Source organism: Heterocephalus glaber, unplaced genomic scaffold (assembly GCF_053883595.1).
Source record: "Heterocephalus glaber isolate CG9 unplaced genomic scaffold, H.glaber_assembly_v1.0 deba00000331, whole genome shotgun sequence".
Classification (NCBI taxonomy): Eukaryota; Metazoa; Chordata; class Mammalia; order Rodentia; family Bathyergidae; genus Heterocephalus; species Heterocephalus glaber.
In genome coordinates this window covers 11,371,091-11,393,261 of record NW_028258142.1, presented here as the reverse complement: position 1 = coordinate 11,393,261, position 22,171 = coordinate 11,371,091, and the positions used below count along the sequence as shown (strand labels likewise).

The following is a 22,171-nucleotide window of genomic DNA, read 5'->3' as shown; positions in this document are numbered from 1 at the left end:
ATAATCACCTCCTGTAAGGGTGGCGCGGGCCAGAGTCTGCCAATCAATTGGGGTGAGCCAATTTTTTGCCACCGATTCTAAAATAGCCATGGTGTAAGGTGCAGTGGCCCCATATTGAGCTGCAGCCATTTTAAATTTTTTAATGACCTTAAAATCAAAACCACTGTGGTGTCTTCACGCCTGTCTCTGTGCATCAGTAGTTTTAGTTACGGGAAAGGCTTCCGCATTTTTAAGTTTCAGGGATACTCCCGACCCGGATGGCACCCTAGGGGCCGCCCCTCTAACGGGGGGTCATGGCTTAAGTTTGTCTTTTTTACGGACATTTTTATGGGCTTTGCCTGTTCTTAAGCCTTCAAGCTGGGTAATAAGTTCTTGGTGTTCCTTTTTTAACCTTATCTGTTTTTTTAGAAATTCTATTTTGTCCCGGAGTTCCTTTTGGGGATCAACAACAGGACATGCCAGAGTGGGAGTGTCGGGGCCTGAAGAGATATAAGGAGGGGGATATCCGGAGTCGCCCCACAATGCTCCCCCCGCGGGCTCCTCCGACCCGGAGCCCTCTTGGGGCGGATCTGGGGGCGGAGGCGGGCCACGATAGGCTTGAAGGGAGGGATATAGGGGCGGAACCTTCCACGAGGGTGGGGCTGTCCTAGAGGCGGTGGCAGAAAGCAAGGAAGCAGGGGTTCGGCGAGGCCCTGCCCTACAGGGCTTGGCAGGGTTCGTGGCCGTTTGGGGTTGGTCCGAAGGGACGTCATGTCCGTCGGGGGCGGGATCGTCGTCACTGTCAAAGGACATCAAGTCCTCTTCTTTGTCTGACAAAGAAGTCGTGGTCTCAACGGGCCTGGGCCCCGGCGCCATATTGGCCCGGGAGACTGCGTCAGAATCACTGGCGGGTGTCAGCCCCTTACCATCTCGGAGAGCTACCTCCCCAGCCTGTATAGCCTGCGCCACCAGTGGATCCCTCGCTTTATGAGAAATAATATCATTAATCAAATTCCAATATGAGAACGCCGCAATAGGGACCTTCCCGGGTCCGCAAGTGGCATAATAATCCTGGAGAGCTTCCCCCACCTTTTTCCATCTCTGTTCGTCAATGGTTCCCTCAGCAGGGAACCAGGGACAGAGATCTTTAATATAATCAAAAAATCTTAACAACTGTTTGACTGTAACCTTTACCCCTCGTGCCTGTAATGTATTCTTGAGACCTTGCACAAACAATTCGTGCTAATGCCCTGTCCCATAATCGCTGCTCAACTTACCGAGGTGCAAAAAGACGGCAGGTCCACGTCAACTGCAAGCCTCTCCCGTGTCGAGTGTGCTCTTTGTTCCTCAATCTTAATCTTAGGGCCCCTGAGCAGCGTCCTTCACTGGATCCCCCGTTCTCTGGCCCCACGTTGGGCGCCACTTGTCCCGGCCCGCGGGTAAGTCAACGGAGACCCTAGAGGGGGAGCGAGGATGAGAGGGGACAGGGGACACGAGAGATGGAGACAAGACAGGTTTCTGATCAAGTCTCGTTTATTGCAGAAGCTGTTACAACATATATACCGTAGGGCTAGAGGGGAGGAGCAAGAGGAGGGTACTGGGGCTACTTCCTTGTTGCCAGGTAGATTTGCAGCAGGCCCGGATATGTCCGTAAAAGGCACTCAAGAGTTCTAGCGGGGGGGCAAGGCCCCCCACAGTTCTTAACGTGGGTAACTGCGGGCACAACACTTAGGACTAGAGACAAATCGGAAATGTGCTTTGTTAACAAGCATCCCAAAGATTCTGAAACCTCTGCTCTACTCTAATCCAGATATTTGTCTTCTCCACACCTCACACACACACATAATAGGAGGTGAATGTGGATAGTACACCAATTTTTGTAAATAAGGAGGAAATTTTGAAATATACCAAATTTCAAGAAGTATAAAAAGTGGCTGTATTATTGTTTTTTGGACCTGTCTTCTTTAAAAAAAAAATTCAATGGCACTAAACTTAAATTGACTGTATGACACTTTTGTTCTGAAAATGTCATCACTAGAAAACATAAAATCAAATAAATATGCTTAAAGTCTTGCACCATCTATTAAAGTGTAAAGTCCTCTTAGTTTTATGCAGATTTAAAAGATGTTTCAGCATCAAGTACGTTCCTGACCTCAGTCTCCTGTGAAGAGTAGAAGGGGCAGAACCCAAGGCCAGGCGCAGGGGGTTTAAGGAACTGAACACGGTGGGGTAGGCACTACACAGAAGGTAGATAGAGTCAGTCTTTACAACCCCCACTTTGCCAAAGGTCAAGCATTAAGGAAAAATGAAATTTTATTCATAAGCAGATTCACATTTTGGTCAAAAAGTCATTGTTAGCTCATGTTATATCAGAAAAATATGTATAAAGATCAAATAAAGCCATTTCTGTGTGTTTATTAAAACCTGGTGCGAATTAATTAAAATAAGTTTTTCTTAAAAATGCAATGTAAACTATTGTTTTCTTTGAATTAATCATATACCTAAGCAAATATTGTGACATGGTGTGGATCTCTTTGACTAACCTTAAAATGTACACTTGAAATAAGAAAATGCACCACCCTTCTAGAATTTCTCAGGAAAAAAAAAAAAAACAACAACACTAATTTTATATGTGCAAGTCCCTAGTGCAGAGGCAAGGAAAAAATGTATTTGAGAAAAACAACCATTGCGAAGGTTAGAGAAAGTGTCCAGAAGAGACTGAAATGGTTAGAAAAAAAGGATAATAGGTGTCTTATTCTGGAATATCTGATTCTGAAGAGACTTGCATCTCCATTTTTAAAGTTATTTTACCATTCTATATGTTGTGGAAATCCAAGAGTAATGCAGAAAAACTTTGTCCATAGGAATGCAAATAAATTTGTCTGGAGAAATAGAATTATCTTGGATTACACCAGCATGCCCAGTTGGCTAAATGCCACTGTCATTTTCCTTGGAATCAGTTGTACCATCTTTTTCCCTTTTTAGTTAATGGGTTAGATTAAATTGTTTTAAACTGTTCATTTTATATTTTTTGAGTACAATTATACTTTAAAAGTCCCACATACTCTACCCTCATTTAAAAAAGCAAATTTTAGTGTAATATTTTAAATAAGCCTAAGACGTGTTTTCTTTTTCTCTTTAGCTTCAGACAAGCTTGACTGAACCAATGACATTATCCAAATCCATCTCTCTTCCTCGCAGTGCATACTGGCATCACATTACTCGTCAGAACAGTGTTGGCGAGATCTACAGTTTGCAAGGCAAGTGACTTTACAATAGCAGAGCAGCACTGACTGCCATTAGCTCCCTTCACATGGACCAGGAGTTGTGCAAATTGCTTTGTATTTGCATTGCTTGCTTTTCATCCATTTCCATTTAGCAGCTGTCACTGGCCACAGTGGGACCTCTGAGATTTACAGTTGCCTTTTGAAAGCTATCCTTTCATATGCTTGTAAAAATTATTCTAAAAATTACTGTGAGGGCTAAGGACTCAATTTTGTGCAAGACCTTGGCTAAAACATTACACGAAGCACATTATCAGAAGCTAAAAGCTAATGCTTGGGTCTGTTTCATGCTGGGTTTTACAAAGAATTTCCTTTTTAGTATCACTTTATTTTTCTTAATAGGATTAAGTATCAATTCAAAAGCTGACTTCAGACCCAGTAATGAAAATGCTACTTAAACCTACGTAAATCTTTTAAGATTTAGTCAGTCTTGTTATATAAAACCCTTGGGAAGGGTGAAAGGTAGACAGAACCAAGGGTAAATATTTTGCTTCTGTGAATATTTCCTAATGAAATAAGAATGGAATTAATAGATAGCAAGTATCTGAACAGGAAGAGCAGAAATCTCCGTGTCAGCCATTGTCTTCTTATTTCTTCTCTTTTGTTGTAAAATGAATAATCTTATTTTTTTAATAAAATTTTCAGCTACAAGCAATTGACTAACAGCTGAACCACATTACAGGAAGCAATAAACTAACCAGATAAGGCCGAAACACACAGGAGAAACATTTACTCATGTAACAAATATTTATTAAGCATCTTGGTCTTGAACTTAAGAGGCATTCAGTGACTATCTGGTGAAGGAATGGCAGGTTATGACTTTCAGCACCATGAGGCATTCAGAACATTTAACCTTTTCATAGTTTATCCTGTACTAATATTAATGACACTAAATGTGTCAATTAAAAATTCTACTTCACTCTGAAATAATATATTTTTATATAAATATGCTTTCTAGGGTTTCAAACTAGACTCACTGAATTTGATCAGTGAGAATTATATGGTCAAAGAGTTACTGTATAAGAAAATGCAGTGGGAATTATAGTCAGTTACTAAAAGCAAGTTCATTTTATATATTGAATGGCCATTTAAATTTTAACTTTAATATCCTTCCTCAGTCAACTTGACTACCTATACTTAAGATGCAGTTTGATGTTTTTACACTACCTGTTGTTATGAGAAAATGTTGCATAAGATAAGGACTCAAGGACTGAGGAAACAAAGGCCTCATTTGGCAACTTCAGGAACCAGAGGTGAGCTCCTTCGTCTTCTGCTTCCTTCACAGGTGCCAGGGACCACACACTGAAGTCATCTTGTAAAACTGAGCTTTCCTTTTCCTGTGATTAGAATTACAAGATGTACTTATAACAATAGGCTATCTGTATTTAAACATAAACACATATGTGGAAATACTGATATACACTTGGAAAAACTAAAACTTGAACATTTATATGAGAAAATTTAAAATATCAAATTTATAAGGAAAAAAGTGAAAGGCTAGTGCAAATAGTTGGGAACAAGTTAGAAAGTGATATAATACTAGCTTTGGTTTTTGCCAGTGGCTTGGTCTATAATTCTGTAAAATAAAAGATGGTTGTCTTCATGGAAGCATAAAAGAAAAGCATTTCTCTAGAGGGAGACCATATATTTATACACAACTGCAGAAATAATTTCACATTTATAAAAAAAAAACCATGAGACTGCAATGAAATATCTTAAAACATTGCCATGAGCTTCTTGCTGGACAAATATTGACTAATATATTAAAATAGAGACAATAACTGATTTGAATAATCTATAATTTATCTCACTAATATTAATTTCCAATAAAGTTATGTCTTGAAGTGCTTTATCAATTACAATGAATAATTTATTTGCATGGCCACAATATCACACTTTTCTCTGTTGATTAGTGGTTGTTTTTGTGTAGCAGAAAAGTATTGATTAACCTAATGACTGTAAGTCAGATAGGTACAGAAGGTAGTCAATGTAAATGACATTTCACTTTACCTTGGGTTAACTTTTTATGTTGCATTTTTCTTAAAGCAATACAATTTACCATTTGTATACCCTTCATTTTATGATGTTAAAACAGAAATAGATAAAAATATGTGGATATCCAGGAAGGTAGACAATAAACACACTGATAGATGATTGATTGATAGATAGATAAAAATAATTGATATAAACTTGTTAATGATACTTTGAAATGGTGAATATTATATTCTTCTTCTGTTCTGTTATAGTAGTCAGAATTAGTAGCCTCCATAGTTTTTTTATTGTTTCTATGCCACAGTGAGTCAGGATAGAATAAAACTACTGAAACAAGGAAGAAATAAAAATAAAACAATAAGCCTCAGTATCTTTCTGTATACATCTGCAATTTTTTCCCCACAAAATAGCATTTGAAAGTGAGGTCATCTTCAATGGCTATGTCCTCAGTCATAGCTATTGAAGTGGCATTCTTTTGTGAAAAGGAGAATATAGCTGGCTAACTAACACTGAGGATTTGACAGACTGGAAGTAAAAGTCAGGCAATGTGAGTATTATATCATCAAGTAAATTTCAGGTAGCTTTGAAAAATACAAATAGATCTTCAGAATTTTATCAACATTTTTTACATTCTAACTGTGAAGCTGAGATCAATATGAATTAAATTCAGGATGCTTTCATTGAAAAACTAGAAATGAAAAGTTATGTATTTAAAGTTTAATAGATTAGGATTCATTAATAAGCAGCACATGTACTTGAACTGAAAGAATTCATGGCATGAAATAAATCCATTCTATATTAAGACTTACCTATAACTTTAATTGCTTGTCACTCTCAAAGCTGCACACTTAGCTCAGTTTTGCTTCAGTTTTCACTTCTTCTACGTGTAGTTTAATGCACTTTCAAAGACAAGAGTGAGATGCTGCATCTGCTTTAATGGCTGAAGAATAAACGCCGTAGAATTACCCTGATTTCTCCATGCCACTCCCAGAAGGGTGCTCAGAAAGAATAAGCTGTCATGGTTTCCCTGTTGTATTCCAGGCATCTGAGTCAAAAGAGTGAGAAGGGGAATCATTCTCTTCTAACAAGTGTCTGTCATCCTGGGTACTAGGCAGTTACTGTTTTTGTTCTCCACCCCTATGTGAAGTTGAGCTATGCCACCTCTTTTTACAGAAGTGATGGAGGCTGCTTTTTTCTCTTTCTCTCTCTCTTTGGCAGATAACTGGGATGAATTGATTTGTATTTAAAGGTAATTTTCTATTTATATGTCTCAAACTTCCTGTGAATACGTGAAAAAATGTTTAAGTCACACATATATGAAGGATATTCTCTCTAGAATGAAGGAAACCTAAAATGTTAACAAGAAGGAACATATGATATTGAAATCTTGCCTCAGAAGTGAATGTTTAAAACCTAACATTTGTTTAATCCTAAGAAAAATGTAATTTTACTTTTAAAGCCTTAGGAAATGTGTTGGAAGCCTGAGGGTGAAAGAGAGACAGAGACGAGAGAGCAAAGAAACGTAAATAAGGAAGGTAGATTTCTGAATTTTTCTTCTGGACTCACACCTTGACTTTGAGACATTATTTAATATATTTAGATGATGGACTATATTATGAAGTCTCTAAATCAGGATTTATGAAAATGACAAAAGCATCTGATTAAAATGACAAATCAAATTGGTAAAACTTATCAGTGGTACCAGGTGTAGTGCAGAAACTCAATGAATCTTTCTTGGATGCAAAAAATAAATAGCAGTATGTCCTGAAGGACACGGAAAGGTGATAACATCAATACTACTTCATCTGTGAGGAAGGTGGGGGCCTGAAGAATTGTGTCTCATCCCACATGTAGCCTATTGTGGATAGTTTGTGTTTCTTCCTGCATAATTACACCTGCTATGCACTTCAGGGGCATTTTTACTGACCATAGATCCCTGCTGTTGCTAGAAGTGGATCTCCAATGCTCAATTCCTCTCCCTCTCCACCTGCTGCCTTCCTGGTGGGATTAATTCTTCTTCAATAACCTGTAATAGTGAAATGGGGGCTGGAAATGGTCCCCATTGAGTGAGTTTATGGATTGTGTGCTATTCTTAAACTTCCCCTGACATATGTAATCTCTTATTTCCACAAATAATTAAATAAGATGTACTTTGACTCATTTTTAATACCTTGAAAACCTTCACTCTTTGGACCAAAAATGATTGTGTGGACACCTTCTGTAAAGGCAGGAGCTAAAGGAGTTCTGCTTTCATTAACACCTGTTAATATCTAAATGCCAGCTCTGAACTGTGTACCTTCCTCTGCCCTCTGTACACCTGTAATTAACCTACAGACCACCAAGTGCCAGCACTGAAGCTTATGTAATTATACACAAGGCATTTGATGCACATAGAAAGGACATCTGTGGCTTCAGTTTCTCAGGACAGGTGAAAACACAATTAGAATTAGAGATAACCTGCAGAAAACTCTGAACTGGGTTCTGCCATAGATGAACAAGGTAAACCAAAGGATTTATTCCTTTTTCAGATATGATCTGTCCTTTTTTTTTTCTTGGTACCAGGGATCAAACTCGGGACTTTGCACTTACGAGGCAGGCAGTGGAACCACTGAGCTAAATCTCCAGCCCTGATTTGTCCGTCTTCACTGCCCGTTCATGACAGTTTGCCTTGTTCATAAAGTACTTCCATTGAGATTTTCTTAGATTCTCACTACACATTTTCCAGATTACAAAGTCAATAAAAGCCTCATGCAAAGTTTAAAAAACTACAGAAAGTTGCAATAGTTATAAAAAGGAGCCTGCATAAATTCAAACAACCATCTTCTCAGTATTTGGAATAAGCATTTTAAGGTGAAACAGTCACAGCCTTGCTAATAGCCAAATACATCACCCATTCTCCATAAGGCACAACCCTGCTCATGGTGATGCAGCAACAGCCTTTAGAAATATGAGGCTTTTTCTAGAAGCAACACTTTCTGTCTATTAAACCATATTTATGGACAGTTATTGCATATCTTTACCTTAAGAGAGGTAAATCAAAGCAAAATATGCCTCCCTGGATATCACTTTTTGGAGATAAATGAATCAATTGCTCCCCAAAGTAGATATCATAAAAATGCACAAAATATTCCCCCTGTGCAAAGTATCTTATCTCCTGCAGTCAAAATTAATCACTCCCTCTTCCTTGCTCCATTGGACATTTAGGCATAAGTCTATTTTCTTAATATATTTGTTTAAAAAGCTGCTTTTTCCACTGGATTGTAATGTAGTAACTTTGTGAATGAGTTTTTTATCCTCAGAGCTCAGCCAAATTGGGAGACTTAGCTGTTGTGAAAAGGTATCATCTACAGAGGTTAAGGTCTTGGATTTTGAAGTCAAGTGAACCTGAGTTCAAATACCATATTACCTCCACCGCTGTTGCGGCTTGTGACTTCAGGCAATTTACTTCATTTTATTCATCCTAAAATGGCAATAATAGTACCTACCATGTTGATTAAATGAGATATTAATAATTATCAATCATTTTTCATATATTAAATTAAATTCCCACTTAGAATGTCCTTTATCTACCGGAGAGAGGTATGCTATCCTGTGCCAGTTTATTCTAGTATTCATTTTAAAACAGTAGGACAGAATTTTCACTATGAATAAGAAATTTTGCTTGATGTTAAGGACTTACTTTCACTTTAAGAAATATTTTCTAGCTTTTAAAATTCTACAGAATCCAAATTTAAAATATACCTTAACCCTAAGTTTTACTGCAAGAAAAATACTCAGTTTTCATTTATTATTTTTCTACCAAGGAGTGAATGTAAGACTTTGCACCCTAAACAGATAAAGCACTGCTTCCAAGCCTTACATCACTCAGTCCAGGTAGCCTTGGGGAAACTAGAATTTCTAAATGGAAAACTGGAAGGAATTGATTCAGCTCTGTCAGTGCAGGAGAGGGGCTGCTATGCCACTCACTTGCTCACCTTCCCCCGACCCCTCCCCTATTAGCTTACCCTGGATGCTGAGAATCCTTTCAGAGAACATTCTTCCTCCATAGGCACTAACCTGTCTCGCAAGTTGCACTAGCTTTGTTTGAGCCAAGTCCTGCTGTGTTTATTCTCTCACATGGTATATTCTACTGGCTGGACCAGAGGTGAGCAGCACAGTGCTCAGATTTAGATTGCATAGTAAGTTTCCCTGGCATAGCACAACGCAATTCTGAAGATGAGTCACAGTATGAATAAGCCAATTCAGCCATTTAATCATTTTTTTACCAGACATGTAACAGTAATTACTGAAAGATAAAAGATTAAGAGTTTCCAGAGCATATGTGGTATTAGTATAAACCATCCATGGTTTTATTAAAATAAATGCTTTGCTCTTTAATGCCAACCTCAAATTAAAATTTATATTTGGTCTCTGTACTTGATTCTTCTCTATTAAACTCCTCCCACTGAATTATTTAAATATAAATGGTAATACATTAAGTTCTTTATTGCTTAAATTTTAAGGAAAAATACATATTATATTTATTTCAGAAAGAAATAACCATAGTACATAGCATTAGTTGAGGGAAAGACTAAATAGCCAGATCAGTTAATACAGACAGATATTTACATGGATAGAAGTTAATAAAGAAACATGCTCAGCTGTCTCTGTCATGCACACACATGGAGAAATAGGAGAAGCATTTGGTTTATTTCTACTTCACCATATATTACTTTCTTCAAAACACTACCCATAAGTCTGAGCTTTACAAATTATAAACTACACAGAAAAGCCTAGAGAAGAATGTTCAATGATCTTTTGTTCCCCCCTGACTTCTGTTTCTTTTTCTATTTTTTAACCTCATCTACCCCTCTGATTCTTCAACTAAATATACCTTATCCCTAGGTTATAGGCTTACTAACTGTACTTCACACAATTTCTCCTTTATTTTCCTTTGCATGCCAGAGAATAGAGAGTCTGAGAAACTTGACAATGATTGGAGAAGAAAAGATGAAAAATACTAGAAAAATCAGCATTTTTAAAAGTATAACAGTCAGAGAATAAACAGAGTTGGTGTAGATTTAAGCCTGTATGTGTCCTTCTTGTTCCAACTTCCTTACTGCCTTGGTAATCATAGATGTTAATTGAAAGTTGGCTGCTTGAAGCTTCAAACTTCCAACATCTCAATACAATATTTCAAAACATAAAGCATGGTTATATAAGTTTATGTAGGAAGAAATACAATAATATTAATAATTAGGGCCATGTATGTAAGTGTTGATTAGCTATATCTAATTCAGAAGGAATAGTGTTATTTAGGAGAAATCTTAGAAATTTTGTTGCCAGTGCTGTGTTAGAGCCTTTCTTTTAACACTGATAATACAAGAAAGGGAAGTTTAATATCAAATTGTAAGTCTGTCAAAGACACAATGTCTATAAATTTAAAAGCTTCCAAAACACATATATCTTCAACACATGTTCAATAATAAAAAAATTAGAAGTTTTGAACAAAACTTTTTTTACAGGAAGAATATTAGACATTGAATCCAGGAAATTTATACTGAGCTAAATCCCTAGTGCTTTGTAAAAATCTTTTCAGAGACTCACAAAATTGCTAAGCTGCCAAAGTTGGCCTTGGACTTGATGATTCTCCTGTCTTGGCCCCTGAAAAGGATTATAACTCTGTGCCATAGAGTCCAGCTTGAACAGAATTTTACTGACAATGTAACTCTCTGACAGAAATTATACTTTTTTTCCTTTCTTCATCAGAAAATTCCATTCTTCCAAATAAATTTGAAAATTTTCCCCTCTGCTGTACATTTGAGGAATGGCCATTGTGTTGGGCCATATCATGGCTCTTAAAATTCTGTATGTGTTCAAAACGATATTGGCTAAGAAACATCCTGTAGTAGTATCTGTAACATTAAAAAGCACCCTCCTGATTAGTTGAAACTTTTCTTGGAGAATAGTATTCTTTAATGTCTTTATAAAATATTTAAAATTTTGCCAAAACTCTTGAAACTAAAATTTAGCATTGTTCTTATTGTTCAAACAGCCTGTGTTTTGCGGAAAAAAAAAAAAAGGAGAAAAAGAAGAAGAAGCAAACTACACTGTGATTAGTTTTATCATTTGAGCATTTCTCTGCATTAATGTTATAGCTTTCTGGGGCTGTGTTAAATAAATTGAAGTAGAAAAAGACAGAAATCACAACGTGATATTTACTCCTAATCTGTTACCTGGTTTTCAGTGCTAAATCCAGCCTCGCAAAGACACTTAGACACTGAGAGTAAAAAAACTCATCCTATTTTAGTAATTTCAGTCACCCACTTTTGTTTAATCATCTGTAAGCTCTCCAGTCAGTAAATGGTAGGAGTAAATAGACCACTGACCTGGTTTCAGACAAGGAGGTCTGGATTTCTATTGAGGAAATATGACATGTTTGAAAATTCTTTACAGGGAGGAGAAGGGTATTTTTCTGGGCAATCTATTATAAAATATCATGCTGGGTAATATCACCAATAAAGTCTCATAAACTACACTGATTGCTGTAATAGTAGATAGCTCTGCATTAAGTTTTCATGCAACATCAACCTAGCGCACACTTTTTGATCACTTAAGTGTTTCATGATGTTTGATCTTCCCCACAATTTTTTTCAAATGGGTGAATTTACTGTCCGCATTTTACAAATAAGGGAACTGAGGAACAGAAATGTAAAATAACTTCCTAGGATGAAGATTAGGGTTATCAATCCAAGCAGATTATCTAGCTTGTTTGCCATTATATAACTGACCCCAAGGTGAGAGAGTTTAAAACAGGATGGAATAAAACATTTATAGTCTCCATCCTTCTGCCCAGGTACATTCTCTTTGAACAGTAATCAAGGTCGACAAGAATTATTCCTCTGAAATGCAGACAACAGTCATTTGTAAACATGCTTTAAATGAGAGAACCCAGATGGAAACTATCTAAACAATTTGTAGAAAATCCTCAGCATTTAAAAGATAAGTTCTGTATGGCTTGAGCACTGCTTTTAAAAATTCCATATAACAGCTTTCCTACTTTTGTGGTAAAATTTAAAGCAGGTTGGGAGCCGCCATACCACCACCTCCAGTGCATAGGCAGGGTCCACCAGGCTGCTGTTCCACCACTCCCAGCCCAGAGGAAGGGGCCTCAGGGGCCACTGTTCCACCACTCCCAGTGCAGAGGAAGGGGCATCTGGGCCACTGTACCACTGCTTCCAGATCAGAGGAAGTGAGCCATGTGGGTCCCAACAGCACCCCCCCCCACATATCCAAATGAGAAGACATGTAAATAAGTCTCAAAACCAGACTTCCAGATCACCTACAGCAACCCCAAAGGGAAATGAGATGGAACACTCTAATACTTAACCACCTGGACTCCCTGAACTGGCAACAAAAGAGGATCTGGACAAAATGAAATCAGAAATAATTTCTCACATAACAGCAGAGATTGTGCTCATAGTGCAAGACATAATTGATAAATCTAGAGAGGAGCTGAGGAACATGATGGAATCCCAACATAGGAAACAAATGGAATCCATAAAGCAGATGCAAACAGATTTCCAGGAGATTAAAAACTCCATTGAAGATATACACAGTAGATTGAGCCAATGTAAGGTCAGAATTTCAGACATACAAGATAAGAGTTCAGTTAGTGACCAGGAAATAGAAAATTGCTTCAAAATTGTAAGGGACCATGAGAAATCAATCCAATAGCTGCTAGAAAATGCAAAGAAGAATAAAAAATGTCTAGAGTCAATGAGGAAACAGGAGAGAGTACAGATGATGACATTAAAAAAACTGTTAACAGAAGTAATGGCAGAAAATTCCCAAGCAGGGGAAAAGAATTTGACATACAGATAAGTGAGGCATATAGGACTCCAAATAGCCTTGATTAAAAAAACCTACACATAGGCATATAATTGTTAAGATTCCAGAAACCCAACAGAAGAACAACATTCTACAAGCAGTTAGAGAAAAGAAACAAATCACAAACAAAGGAAAGCCCATCAGAATCACAGCAGACTTCTCAACACAAACCCTCAAGGCAAGAAGAGCTTGGAGTGATAAGGAAAACAGCCTCCAACCCAGATTGATGCACCCTGAAAAACTATCTTTCAAAATTGATGGAGAAATAAGATACTTTCATGATGAACAGCACCCTAGGAACTTCATAATAAAAAACCAGCACTCCAAAAAGTTTTAGACAAAATTCTAGGAAGAGACAATGAGGATCACAGCCCCAGGAAGCATAACAGAATGAATCCATCAGGCAGGACAAGAAATTAAATGCAAAGGGGGAGAATTCAACAAAAAGAAAAGGTCATGACAATGATAAATCAATATATATCAGTTATAACCATCAATGTTAATGGTCTCAACTCACCAATCAAAAGAAATAGACCAGCAGAATGGGTCAAGAAGCAAAATCCAACAATATGCTGTATACAAGAAACACAATTAATGCAAAAAGAAACTCGTAGACTTAAACTTAAAGGGTGGAAAACAATACTCCATGTGCCTGGAACCCAAAAAAGAGCAGGAGTAGCTATCCTCTTTGCAGATCAAGTAGATTTCAAACCAAAACTGATTAAGAGAAACAAAGGACACTACATCCTTGTAAATGGAACAATCCAAGGGGAAGAGATGACAATCATAAATATTGATGCACCAAATGCTAGTGCACCCAACTATATAAAATAAATACTAATGGGCATGAAAACTCATATATCCACTAATACAATATTACTGAGAGACCTCAGTACCCTACTGTCATAAGTAGATAGATCAACTAGACAAAAAATAATGAAATACTAGAACTCAATCAAAATCTTGAACAAATGAACTTAACAGATGTGTACAGAGTGTTCAACCCCACAAAATCAAAATATGCATTCTTTTCAGCTGCACATGGGTCGTTCTTCAAAATAGACCACATACTCACTCATAGAACGTGTTTAAGTAAATGCAAAGGAATTGAAGTTATCCCATGTATATTATCAGACCATGGCGCAATGAAATTGGAGATCAATAGCAAAAGAAACTGCAAAAATTTCATAAGCACATGGAAATTGAACAGCACAATTCTGAATAACCAATGGGTCACAGAGGAAATTAAAGAAGAAATCAGACAGTTCCTTCAATTAAATGACAATGACAATACAACATAGCAGAATCTATAGGACACAATTAAAGCACCCTTATGAGGGAAATTCATAGCAGTGAATGCTCATATTAGGAAAACAGAACAAGCCCAATTAGACAACCTGATGCTGAACCTCAAACTTCTACAAAAAGAAGAGGAAGACAAACCCAAAGCTCATACAAAGGAGGAAATTATAAAGATCACAGGAGAAATCAGTGCAATGGAGACTAAGAGAACAATATAAAAAATCAACGAAGCCAATAGTTGGATCTTTGAAAGAATAAAAAAAATTGACAAACAATTAGCCAACTTTATCAGAAAAAGGAAAGAAAAGACTCAAGTCCATGCAATTAGGAATAAAAAGGGTGAAATCACAACAGACCCAGCAGAAATCCAGAGGACCATCAATACCTACTTCCAGAACCTACACGCCAGTAAGATGGAAAACACTGAAGAAATGGATGGATTCCTAGATACATATGAATTACCAAAGTTGAACAAAAAAGACCTAAAAATTCTAAATAACCCAATATCAATCAATGAAATTGAAAACATAATTTAAAAATTACCAACTAAGAAAAGCCCAGGTCCTGATGGCTTCACTGCTGAATTCTACAAGACATTTAGAGAGGAACTACTGCCACTACTCTTTAAACACTTCAGTGAAGTTGAAAGGGAAGCAATACTCCCAAATTCATTCCTGGAAGCAAGCATCACCTTGATCCAGAAGGCAGAGAAAGACCCAACCAAAATAGAGAGCTATAGGCCAATCTCACTAATGAACATAGATGCAAAAATCCTTACTAAGATACTGGCAAATAGAATGCAGAAGATCATCAAGAAAATCATACACCCTGACCAAGTGGGATTCATCCTAGGAATGGAGGGATGGTTCAACATATCCAAATCAATCAATGGAACACACTATATCAATAGAGCCAAGGACAAAAAAAATATGATCATCTCAATAGGTGCAGAAAAAGCATTTGACAAAATCCAACATGCATTTATGATAAAAACCCTACCAAAAATTGGAATAGATGGTCTCTACCTCAAACTGATAAAAGCCATCTATGATAAAACAAGAGCCAATATTATACTAAATGGTCAAAAACTGAAATCCTTCACACTAAAATCAGGAACAAGACAAGGATGTCCACTATCACCACTCTTGTTCAGTATAGTTTTGGAAACATTGGCCACACCAGTTAGACAAGAGAAAGAAATAAAAGGAATAAAGATAGGTAATGAAGAAGTGAAATTGTCATTATTTGCAGATGACATGATACTCTATATAGAAGACCCCAAGAACTCTACCAAAAGTCTTCTAGACTTAATAACCAAATTCAGTCAAGTAGCTGGATACAAGGTCAACACACAAAAATCAGTAGCTTTCCTCTATACGAACAATAGACTCACTGAGAGAGAAATAGGGGAAACAATTCCTTTCACAATAGCATCCAAGAAACTGAAATACCTAGAAATCAACCTAACAAAAGAAATCAAAGACATCTTCTCTGAAAGCTATAACACTCTGAAAACAGAGATTGAGGATGATATCAGAAATTGGAAAGACATCCCCTGCTCCTGGGTAGGAAGGACCAATGTAGTGAAAATGGCCATATTTCCAAAACTGCTATATAGACTCAATGCAATTCCAATTGAAATCCCAGCAACATACTTCATGGGCCTTGAGAAAATGATCCAAAAATTTATTTGGAACAAGAAGAGACCCAGAATAGCAAAAGCAATTCTAGGTAACAGAGACATGCCAGGAGGTATCACAATCCCCAACTTGAAACTATATTACAAAGCTATAGTGATAAAAGCAGCATGGTACTGGCAAAGAAACAGACGTGAGGACCAGTGAAACAGATTAGAAGATTCCGAAACAACTCCAGGCACACTCAGTCATCTAATCTTCAATAAAGGTGCCAAACACCCTCACTGGAGGAAAGATAGCCTCTTTAATAAATGGTGCTGGAAAAATTGGGTTTCAACTTGCCAAAGATTAAAACTAGACCTATATCTCTCACCATGCACTAAATTAAAATCAAAATGGATTGAGGATCTAAGTATTAAAATAGAAATGCTGAATTGCCTGGAACAGAGGTTAGGTAGAACTCTTAAAGATGCTGGTGTAGGAAAAGATTTTATGAACAAATCCTCAGTTGCCCATGAACTAGCACAAACAATCAACCAGTGGGATCTCTTCTTACTAAAAAACTCCTGCACAACAAGAGAAACCACCAGCAGTGTGAAGAGACAACACACAGTGTGGGAAAAAATCTTCACCTGCTCTTCCTCAGACAAAGGTCTACTATCTGGAATCTATAAAGAACTTAAAAAGATCAGATCTCCCAAATTTAAAGACCCAGTCCTAAAATGGGCATCTGAAATGAACAGACATTTCTCAGACAAAGAAGTAGAAATAGCAAATAAACACATGAAAAAATGTTCAACATCACTGGTCATTCAAGAGATGCAAATGAAAACAACTCTGAGATTCTACCTCACTCCAGAAAGAATGGCTGCTATCATGAAATCAATCAATAACAAATGCTGGAGGCTCTGTGGGGAAAGAGGAACCCTGCTCCACTGCTGGTGGGAGTGTAGACTGGTGCGACCACTGTGGAAATCAGTATGAAGATACCTCAAAGAACTAGGACTGGAAGTCCCATTTGACCCAATTATTCCCCTTCTGGGTATCTTCTCCAAAGAATTAAAGGAATAATACCACAGTGATATATGTGCACCTATGTTCATAGCAGCCCAGTTTGTAATAGCTAAAACTTGGTAACAGCCCAAATGGCCATCAACTGGAAACTGGATAAAGAAAATGTGGGGTTTTTTTATAAAATGGAGTACTACTCAGCAATAAAAATGAGAAATTAGAGACATTTATAGCTAAATGTGTGCACATTGAGTCAATACTCTTAAGTGAAATAAATAGGACACACATGTGTAAATACCAAATAATTTCTCTAGTGTGAGAAACTGCAAGTATAAATAAGAACTAAAAAGTATAATAGATAATGTGAAATAGGAAGAAAAGGAGCAAAGAGGAAGGGGAAGTGGGAGGGGTAGGGGAAAGGAAAGAAAGGAATGAAATTAATGAGAAAATGAAAAAATGAACCAGTCTTTGTAAATAGGGAGGGATGGAGGGGTTTAAGAGAGGGCAGAGGAAGGGGGAAAAATAAGAACTAAGAGAGATTATGTAAAGGTGCAAATTTCCAATGATGAATATAATTATATTATCTACCTAAAATGTACCATAAAATAAAAATTTAAAAAATGAAATAAAGTCAATCAGTGTATATATCCTGAAAAAAAAGTAAAGCAGATTGCATATGTAAATTAGCTGTTTTAATTCTTAAGGGTTACCATTACTTTTCCTTATTACTTTTCAAGATCTTAAGTAAGTTTTACAGCAAATTCAAATGTGTTCCTTGTTCACTCCAAATACTTTAAAAGTGTCTTATTTTAGATTCTAAAATCACTTTCCAGGTTGCAAATCCCCTTTATTCCATGCCTTTTCCTCCTGACCAAATCTGTTCTAGCTTCTCCAGGCACCAGGGCTGACAAGCAGATTCTCCCTGCTGTATGTGCTTTGGGTGGGTTCCGTAGGAGCAGTGCAGGCAGCCTCTTGAAGCCAAGATGAATTCCTCTTAAGTAAATCATTTTTTGTGTCATCTATTGAAAAATGATTTTTCTAATGTAAAACAGTATGATTTCTTAAAGGTTTGACAAAATTCCAAGGGATAAATAAGTAAAATTTAACTGAAATTAATGATCAAATCAATGAGTTGAACATACCCTAAATTAAAAACTCAAGACATGAAGGAAATATGTAACTACAAAGAAAGAAAACTAATACTAAACCTACCAGATATTGTTAACCTCTTAGAGTATGAGTATAGATAGATGAAAAGAGATTGAGAGTGAATTCATTTATAAATTAAGATCATATTTCATGTGCATTTATTTTCTGTGTTTCTAAGTTGAATTTTATATTGGGAACAAAGTCTAATTATGTGTCAGTTAAGGGCTCCATAGTATTAGAATTCAAAATGCTAATTTATTTAACTATTGCTTTATTGTTCAGCAGCATGTTTATTATCCCCTGGTATCACCAACAATGCTGCACTGAGCACATTTCTGTATGCTCTTTAATTACACCAACATTTTTAGAAGAAAAAGTGTAATTTTTTCAAAGTTAATTGAGCAGTTTTTTATCTTGGAGATATATTTCATTTACGGAAGTGGTGCAGTCTTGATCCTTGTGTACAAAACAGCATAACAACTACAAGCATAAAATTAATCATGGCAGATTTGTTCATATGTTCCTTTATTAATTCATTCAGCAACCATGCATTGTTTTATTGCTACTTATAGGTAGTTGGGAACTTAGAGATAAAGAAGAGAAACAAGGTGTTTACTCAACTGGAACAAAATACCATAAGAAGCATATAAAGAAAATAACAATAATTTCAGATATTGATGAATGTTATGAAGAAAGCATGTCAGAATGATGACAAAGAAGTGCCTGGCTGTTTAAATTATATTTAAAGTGTAGTATCTGAGTTCAGATTCAAATAGTAAAAGAAGTAGGCTTGATGGAAGAAACTGTAAGCCCAGATAACAACATCAGTCAGCAGTGAGCCTGATAAAGTAGAAGGAAGACAGGGATGGCTGCAATGTGCAGAAAATGAATGGAGAGCACTGCACCTTGGACAACATTAAGGAAGTGTCCCTGGGTGGTGAAGGACCCCACAGGCCTTGGAAAAGAAACACGTTTATTCCAGTATCAAGGAAATCCTTTCAAAGTTTTAGGTTCTATGATGGCATCAACAATTTTTTAAAGATCATTCCTGAGTTTGGGTGGGTATGGTGTTATAGAGGGCCAAAATATAAAATAAAAGGCATTTGGGAAATTATTGCAGTGGTTGAAGGGATAATGGTGACTTTCAGAAATGATCAGCTAGAATTTTAGGAAGAGAATCAAAAGTCCTGTTTTAGGCCCTTTGAGATGGAAATTTTAGGCAGATAGTTGTTTCTAAAAGAAGGAAGAGGAATAGAATCTGCTTCTACCTCTTCAGGTAGAGATGGGTATGACTGAATTCAATTTCCCATGGGGCTTGACCTCAGGTTCTCTAATGCTTAGCATCTGCCTTTCCCAGGACTCCCACACATAATGAGCACCTAAAATCAGACTGTCTGGCACCTGAGTCTGTATGTCTTTGTGCCCTACCAGGCTACACCTTTAATGAAAAGAAAACAGTCTAGGAGCTAGGTCCCTTTGATGTGACTGTGTGTGCCTTGACATAACCTTTAATATGATAGGCTTCAGTGGAATAGGATAATGAGAAATTATGAGACGAACCCATAGCAGAGACAGTGCAGATCACCAATAGTTATTTAAATGGCAGAAAGTTTAAAGGAAAATTCTTATAACTTAATTTGTCAAGAGTAAATATTTTTTTAGGCTAGTGAGGCAAGCTGTCAGAATCTTTTCTATTGGCTTTTATCATTGTCATTGAAAAACCTTTCCTAAAGAAATGTGGTCATGTAAAATCTACATAGAACATCAATTATCTTCATGCCTACTTTATTACAGTTCTTTTGAAAAAAATGAATAAATTGTAAAATCAATGTCTTTGAAGCCTCAACATTCCTACACATATATATTAATTTCTTTTCTGTATATAAACTTTTCTTAGGATATTTGTTTTCACTAACATTAAGAAAGTATATTACAGAGGAAAACTGTATCAACAGATTATTCTGATATTCATTAAATAACCTTTTTTATAAAATTTCAAATTTATTGCATAGAAATAAAATTTTGATGAATTACATTGTTTTTAGGTATGCTGTTCTCACTAAGTCCTATTATCCTTTGGGTTAAAGGTTTATAAAGTACTTAACTGTAGAGAACAGGAATAGGGATGTTACTATAGATTTCTGCAGTAAGTCTACAGTCTCCTGTGAGACACTACAACACAAAGCTACTAAGAATAAAGAAATAAATGAGACTTAGAGAGAAATGGGTCTTAGGCTGATCAGTGCTGCTCTGGGCAGCAAAGACAAGTGGCACCAAGGGAACCCAGTATTTTATTGACTGCAAGTGTGGGAAGGTAAGAAAGGTATGCTTTGAATACATCGAGCAGCTCAGTATAAAGTGTCCAGAAGCATCTAGCTGGAAGCATCTGGCTATGGTTAATATCCAAGCAGAAATATCTGATATGCAGGAAAGGGTAGTTGATATGCAGGAAGGGATATCTGATGTGCAGACAGGGATATAAAGGGGGAAGGCACTGCTTGTCTTGCTTGGAGAGATCAAAGAGTGCTGAGACTGGGTTGCAATTAACCAGCAGGCCATCAGGTCAGTGAGAAGCCATAATTAAGGGGAAGGGATTTGGTTGAAGCTGGGTTGACCTTGCCTGGAAGTGAACTCTGCTACTTCACAAACTAGGACTTAAGTCTCAGTAGAAGCCATTAGCAAAGGAGCAATGCAAGCTAACTCTGCTATCTGAGATGCCCATTTGAGTCATGTAAAGCTGTGGTCAGATTTCTAAGATAAAACAATACACTCGAACTATGGAAAAGCAAGAAGCATGTGCCACTTATATATATATACCCTGCTAGTACTGGGCAGAGATGTCTGCTACACTTAACACAGTACTTTTCACCTACAATTACTTAACAGCATTCTTGACATTATCAACCCCTATTTCATACAGGCTTGCAAAGAGGCAGTCATCTTTAGCACAATCTTACCTGGACACTTGTCTCAGTCTTTTTAAATAAACATTAAATACCAAGTAAATGCCAGGGCTACAGTAGGTTGGGGGGACATAAAGATGAGCAGGACCCACTTCTTGCCCTGGTGGAGCTCATAGCTGTGCACATTTACCTGGTCTTTTATTGGCCTCCAAATTTCTCTCAACTTCACTCTCTTCTGTATGTCTGTAGTTGCCTTGGTATATATTATCACAACCCTCTCTAACTTCTTCATAATATCTTCCCTTCTCCAGTCCACTTTATCCTCATAGTAACTCCAGCTCACCCTTTATTCAGAGGGATTTTTGTAAAGGCCAATTCTGATCCTATTATTCTTCTACTAAATAAATAAAGTTGTAAACTCTCAACTTAAAAAGTAACTACTCAAAATAAAGAAATGACATTCAAACAAGAAAAGAAAAATTTTCCTCTGACAAAAATCAGAAACAAAACTTTAATTGTTAGACTTAAGAATATCTGCCAAACATTTTAGTGGAGGAGACTATGAACTGAAACACACCTCTCCAGCCTGTGTACAAGATACAGAATTCTTGAAATTCACTCAAGGACACTTATCAATAGGGTTTATTTTTAAGGAAATGCGATAGCCCACACAGGAGAGAGAAAAACTAAATGGTCAGGCTTTGGGAAGAAGAGGAACAGAGAAAACTCTGAGATTGAGGCAGCAGGAACATCATTAGATTGCGGTAGCTCCAAGCACGTTCTGTCCTTTTATATTTCGTTTTAAGAAGTAAAAGACAACCTGCCCTATGAGTGTAGATGGGCATGCGAGATGGAACGGCAGAAGTAATGGGCTAAATGGCTGACACACTGTGTTAGTCAGCTTTTTGTCAACATAGCAAATATCTGAGATAATCAACTTGATAAAAATGTTTACTTCAGCTCACAGTTTTAGAAGTTCCAATCTGTGCTCAGTTGGCCCATTGCTTTGGGCCTGTGGCAAGGCAGCACGTCATGATGGGAATGT

The 22,171-nt window shown here is 37.0% G+C and overlaps 1 protein-coding gene across 2 annotated transcripts in view; it reads left to right on the top strand.

Annotated features, from left to right (window-relative positions):
- The window catches only part of Dok6 (docking protein 6), a 500,909-nt gene that overhangs the window by 377,416 nt on the left and 101,322 nt on the right, over nucleotides 1–22,171 (top strand). The window contains exon 7 of one of the 2 annotated variants that reach the window (XM_087191445.1): nucleotides 3,122–3,239. The exons of the other annotated variant lie outside the window; for it this stretch is intronic. Within the exon in view, the coding sequence (XP_087047571.1) occupies nucleotides 3,122–3,239 (118 nt within the window). The remainder of the gene's footprint in view (nucleotides 1–3,121; nucleotides 3,240–22,171) is intronic. 2 annotated transcript variants of the gene reach the window in all.